The sequence below is a fragment of the Seriola lalandi genome, unplaced genomic scaffold, assembly GCF_002814215.2.
Source record: "Seriola lalandi dorsalis isolate HSWRI2012SDOR001 ecotype SW California unplaced genomic scaffold, Sedor1 jcf7180002054748, whole genome shotgun sequence".
Lineage (NCBI taxonomy): Eukaryota > Metazoa > Chordata > Actinopteri > Carangiformes > Carangidae > Seriola > Seriola lalandi.
The window spans coordinates 2,313,219-2,319,195 of record NW_019525301.1 but is presented as its reverse complement, the minus strand read 5'-3'; the positions used below and the strand labels follow the sequence as shown (position 1 = coordinate 2,319,195).

The 5,977-nt window shown below is 45.5% G+C and overlaps 1 protein-coding gene across 1 annotated transcript; it reads left to right on the top strand.

Annotated features, from left to right (window-relative positions):
* On the top strand, positions 1-5,971 carry LOC111668614 (Krueppel-like factor 15). The gene is made up of 3 exons (XM_023424696.2): positions 1-148; positions 2,243-3,430; positions 5,764-5,971. The coding sequence occupies exons 2-3, from the start codon at positions 2,307-2,309 to the stop codon at positions 5,930-5,932; spliced, it is 1,293 nt and encodes a 430-aa protein (XP_023280464.1). The 5' UTR covers positions 1-148; positions 2,243-2,306; the 3' UTR covers positions 5,933-5,971.
* Positions 5,972-5,977: the final 6 nt, after the last annotated feature.

The following is a 5,977-nucleotide window of genomic DNA, read 5'->3' as shown; positions in this document are numbered from 1 at the left end:
AAAAGGAATGCCAACATGGACCCGTGGCAAGGACGGGATGTGAGTGTGCTACGACAATAACACGACGGAGGAAAAAGGAAACACGAAAATATACAAACCCATCGACGGCGCAGCTTTCCCCCACCGAGCTTCCTCCGAACTACTCACGGTAGGTCGAGCCAAATGTCCGGGATTCTCCTGCTCGGTTCATCCGGAGACACGGAGGAGTATTAATAGAACATTTTTGACCCAGCCGAACTTGAGGCTCGTGGATTCCTTTGCAGGCGCAGTTGCACCCAGGCGGATTGCCATGTTGTCGACCGCTTCTCCTTTACATAATGTTTTAGACGCGTTCACGGGCCGATTGTTTCCTCGGGGTGAGTTTTGCTCACCATATGGTTCTGGGCGCGTCAGTGTGATACGTGGTTTTTTTTTTTGTTTTTTTTTTTGTTTTTTTTACAGCGCCGTGTTCTTGCCCTGTGTCAAGTCCGAGGCCCTGCTGCAACATGTGCCTGACGGTGTGACAGCAGCAACAAACATCCTTTACATAAGCAAAAGGGGGATTATCTCCCCACTGTGAGCGCTGTCTGTTTGGACTCAAATGTAGCATCTGCGGGCTTCATAGAGGACCGAGAAAAACTCCCGGGGGCCCTAGCTAATTTAAGTTTAACTTTTTACATACTAGAAATGTGCGCAGTCAAATATTTATCATATATATGTTTTTCTTATAGCTTTTGCTACTGCCCCAGTTAAAATACATATTTTGTATGATTACAACTCAGACAAGTGCTAATTATTAGGGCCCAAAGATTAAGATGACCTTAACCAAAGCTGTTAAAGAATGTGCAGTGTCAACCAAGGCTGGTCTTGTATTATTACCTTATTTTGGCAGGATCTATATACATGGCTCAGAAGGGGCCCGAGTGCAAACTTTCTTCCAGGGGCCCTCAAACAGGGGTAACCTGTGCATGGCTGGTTGGCCATTAATCTTAAGGTTGGTGTTTAGATCACCAGCTCTTCCTGTTGAAGTGTCCCTGAGCAAGGCACTAAATCCACATTTTCTCCTGATGTGTGCACACTGGCAGATGACTTTAAGTAAAAGATCAAATCTGAAACGTGAGTTCATGGTAGGACTGTGCAATGATTCAAAGTTATCATGTATCAAGATATAGTAGAGGTATCGGCGTATTGTGTTATTCTGAGCATTTGTTAGTTATAAGAAAATTTGTTATTTATGGTTTGACATGCGTGAGGAGTCTGAACACATAACAGTGGAACACAGTTCGTTGTATTGAGCATAAATCTGGTTATTTCATACATGATTTGTCCTATATTTGTTATATGTAGTAATCTGTGTTGCCAGTATTCAACCATATCACCTAGCACTAGTTAATGCTTTAGAAGTGAATGGAACTTCACTTTACTTTGTCTAAAAGTGGAAAAATGGAAAGGTGTCACAATCTGACTAGTAATAAAATACGATGCAGCAAAATTAAGCAAAAAAAAAAACAAGGTTAAAAAAGAAGTCTCTAAGAACCAGGTGAACCAGTTTCCTGTGGGATAGATTTACTTCTGAAATATATGTATAATAAAATTTCAATTCAATTTTATTTGTATAGCACCAAATCATAACATACATTATCTCTAAGACCTTACAATATTATAGAGAGAAACGCAACAGCTCCAACTATGAGCAGCATGTGGTGACAGTGGAGAGGAAAATCTCCCTTTAACAGGAAGGACCCTCCAACCAGACTCAGGGTGGGTCGAGGCAGACGGCCTACTGAAAGAGGAGGGAGAGAGAGACCAGGAACAGCTGTATGTACTGATAATAATAATAGTGGTCCCCATAGGTGTAATGGTGTCATCAGTAAGAACAGCAGCAATGATAGCACTACCAATGAATAATAATAATAATGAGTGTTGTAGTGTCAGATCTGGATCCTGCAGCTCCAGAGTCGGAGAGACCTGCAGAATGAGGACAGAGAGGGAGAGAGACAGAGAGAGAAGCACAAACTACAGGAGAGAGAAAATGCAAAGTTAATGACATGCGGTAATGTCATGTAAATGCATGGAGAGAGAAGGAAGAAGTGCTCAGTGCATCATGGGAGATCCCCAGCAGTAGGCCTGTAGCAGCACAACTAAGGGCTGGTTCAGGGCTCACCTGAGCCAGCTCAAACTACAAGCTCAAAAAAGAATCTGGGAATTGAGATAACTAATTTCTGCTGGGTAATAAAATCCTGTCTCCATGTTTCCTCTGCAGGTTCTTGTGGTTCCTCTCGGTAGAATTTCCTCAACATCCTCTCTCCTGCGTTCAGCCTGGATCAATGGTGTCTCTCAGCAGCAGAACACTGAGTCTGGAGAATGACCTGTTCAGGGACAGCAGCAGCAGCAGCCTCTTCTCCCTCAGCTTGGGAGACGGAGCCTGCAGCGAACGGGGCAGTTTAGCCTCCTGCGACAGCCCCGAGGCAGGGGACTTGGGGGCTATGCACAGCTCCAGCCCTGGAGAGGAGGAGGAGGAGGAGGAGGATGAGGAGGAGGAAGAAGAAGACGAGGACGATGGGGCGCGTCTGCATATTTTTCTAGGAGCAGCAGGAGAAGAGGAGCCTGCGAGTCAGGAGCCAAAGCTGCCAGATTTCCCTTTCCATCCCTCCTCCCCGTTCTCCCCGACCTTGGAGGACATAGAGGAGTTCTTGAGGGAAAAAATGGAACTAGTCAAAGAGGGGCTAGTGGCCCCAAAAGAGGAGGCCTCCCCTCTCCCATGCAGCACCAGTGACTCTCCATCCTCCAATGCGCCCCCGGCCTCTTCCTCAGACACTTGCAGCGACCCAGGGACTAGTGCTTCCCATTGCTCTTCCAGCCCAAACACCCCTCATGATGAGCAGAACAGTCCCAGCCCAGCTGACCCTTCCCCTTCTGCCCAAGCAACCCCCTCACCATCCACTGTAACCCCCCCAGTGCTCCTGGGCGCTCCGCTGGTTCTCCAGCTCCAGCCGCTCCCTCTGGCCCAGCCTCAGCCCCCGGCAGGCTCTCCTCCTGGGTCACAAAACGGCATTTGGCTCACTCATCTCGTCATGGGGCTCCAGGGTGCTACAGGACAAAATCTCACCCTACTGACCCCCCAGGTGCCCTCCACCTCCACCACATTTTTATCACTAAACAGTGGAGATGCCAAGTCAGCTGACCAGAAGTACGTGAAGATTGCGCCTCTGCCCATCACAATGAGGACTGTAGAGATAACAGGTGTGACTGGGGTCGGGGTCCAGGGCAGCGGTCTGTTGAAGGCCATCGCCCCCCGTGTGACCAGAGTTCCACCTACAGAGAGGGTCCATAAGTGCTCCCACCCAGGCTGTGGGAAGATGTACACCAAAAGCAGCCATCTGAAAGCTCACTTCCGCCGGCACACAGGAGAGAAGCCCTACACGTGCAGCTGGCCTGAGTGTGGCTGGAGGTATGTGACAGAATGTTTAAGAGTTTAAAATCAAGCAGGGGTGGGCGATCCGGCCAAGAGATCATATGACAATCTTCTTAGGTAGAATCACTATCCACGATCTGAAACCCAAGTCTGACTCGTCATGCATATGGCTTCCTGAACACAAAGCCTGTCACTTCAACTCAAAGGCCCAACTCACAAAAGTCTGCATCCTGTTCCCGCTCTGATTTTATTCTGAAAGTCCTGACTTTGACAGCCCGCGGACGGATGGCAACTCCACTGTCTTGGACTGGCAGCTGGTGACGGTAGTTCCTGTTGGTACATGTGCGGCTACACTAAGCTCGGCAAGGTTGCAAAGAGGAACAAGGAGTGCCGTCTCCAGCTGCAATTAGTGGGCTAGCTGCTTAATGATGGGCTGGTTAGCTACGACCGAATATGAAAAATGAAATATGTAGATGTAGCACCTTTTTAATGGCACGATCTGTTCAATTCATCTGAAAAGAAGATCACATTGTAAAGTAAGACCATCTACAATATATGATGGTCAGATCACCCACCTCTAAGGTCAAGATTAAACCAGTGGGCGTCCCCACTGGTTGATGGCAGGGGCTGCCTCTGAGTTGTTTTGCTTCAGGTACCAGAGAAATGAATGAAACCAGTTTGAGTAACAGATCTATGAGTTTGAAGGCTTATCAGATGCTCAGTGGTTTATAATACAATGAGGAAGTCTAAAAAAAGATCACAGTGACAATCATCTTATTCACTGTCTCAGCGATAGTAATCCAACAGGAATGTGCGCCTACTTGTTTCTCCAACTCGGTGCCTTGCTGGATGATGTGACACCGAGTTGCACCAAAGCTTGAGTCACTCTCAAACCTTGTGCCAAACAAATGTGTGTTCCTTCCGTGTCGATGGTCTCATCTCAGTGTGGAAGACCCCCACCCCAACTATTAGTAGTTTAAATTATCTGTTCATTTTCAGTATCAGTTTATTGTTTAGTCAATCAGATCTTGGAAAAAGGCCCGTCACAGTTTTCCAGCCCATGATAACATCTCCGCATTCTGTATTGTGTGTGACAACAGTCAATATTTGTGTTAGAAGAAAGTGCTGTGTATGTGTGTGTTAGAAGAAAGTGCAGTATGAGTGTGTGTGTGTGTGTGTGTGTGTGTGTGTGTGTGTGTGTGTGTGTGTGTGTGTGTTAGAAAATGAGTGTGGTTTATGGTGTAAAACACTTTGAGTTGTGTTGAGTTGTGAGTTGACAACACTAGAAAAGGCCATACAAATGCAGTCCATTTACCATTGAACATACCCATCACTTAACATTACCCAGCATAAGAGGGATGAATAATGATAAAAAAGACGGAAGGTAAAAAGTAGTATTTGATTCATACATTTCAAAACATTTTATTTTGAACTAAACGGTGCCGTTTGGAACAGTTTTACCCGAGCAGTCATGTATTTGTTTTGTGAGTAGTGATTTTTAGCGTCACCCATCTCCTTCTCTGCCAGTGTCAATCACTGTGGGTCAGTTCTGTCATTTGTGTAAAAAGTATAGCTCCACAAAGAATCGAAATATAATCAAAATCACAATATGGCCGAGTGCAATATCCAAATCACAGGAGCTGCAATTTTTTTTTGATAAAGGTAAAGGTGTTGTTTATTGTTAACACCATAAGTGTTGTGGTGCTACAGACGCTACAAATCATATTCTCCAGACGTTGTTTGTTTAGCCACTTAAGACCCAACAAAAATCACATCATCATCATTTTTATATTTTTTTCAGTGAAAATGAAAAAATTATCATTCCAACTGAAATCGCAATATCTGCCAAAAGAATCTCAATATGATTTTTTTTTTTTTTGCATATCATGCAGCCCTTGTCCCCAGGCACTTATGAATCATCATCATGGATTTGGTGTCTGGTAGCTGTATTTTACTCATCCATCGTTGCATGCATTGCATTGTAGGACTCTTACTGTACATGCAATGAACACATTTTTCATACAATTGTGGGACTTCTGTTGGTCTTGTATAATGCATAAAAATACTATTGCTGCAAGTAAATATATGTAGTAAATGAGGCCTGATTCTGAAGTTGCAGTCTAGTAAGGTAAAACATAGTGATTGAAGGGGTCTGCAAAAAGTCTGAGCCCAAGAGCTGTATTCTTTCTGTGGGTATAAAACTCCTGTCTATGCCCTTAAACACCAGACTCACCACATGCAGGGGACATGGACTAATTTGGTGCCTGTCTTCTTATCACATAATAGATATATTAGCCAGTGGGCTAATTTGAAAAAGTCATAGTAACTGTGCTCCTCAAAATTCCTTACATCTGCTCTTGTGTCACCAGGTTCTCCCGATCTGACGAACTGTCCCGCCACCGCCGCTCTCACTCCGGCATCAAGCCCTACGAGTGCTCGCTGTGTGAAAAGAAGTTTGCCCGCAGTGACCACTTATCCAAACACACGAAAGTCCACCGCAGCTCCAGGCCCAGCAGGATTATCAGGGCTACCGTGTGACACCTTCAGCTGGCATAAACCCTGCCCTGCACCCTCCCACCCACC

Excerpts from the sequence above, each read along its gene's own strand:
- LOC111668614 (XM_023424696.2), top strand. The coding sequence starts at position 2,307 with ATGGTGTCTCTCAGCAGCAGAACACTGAGTCTGGAGAATGACCTGTTC. Across the intron at positions 3,431-5,763 it reads TGGCCTGAGTGTGGCTGGAG|GTTCTCCCGATCTGACGAAC; the intron begins GTATGTGACAGA and ends TTGTGTCACCAG.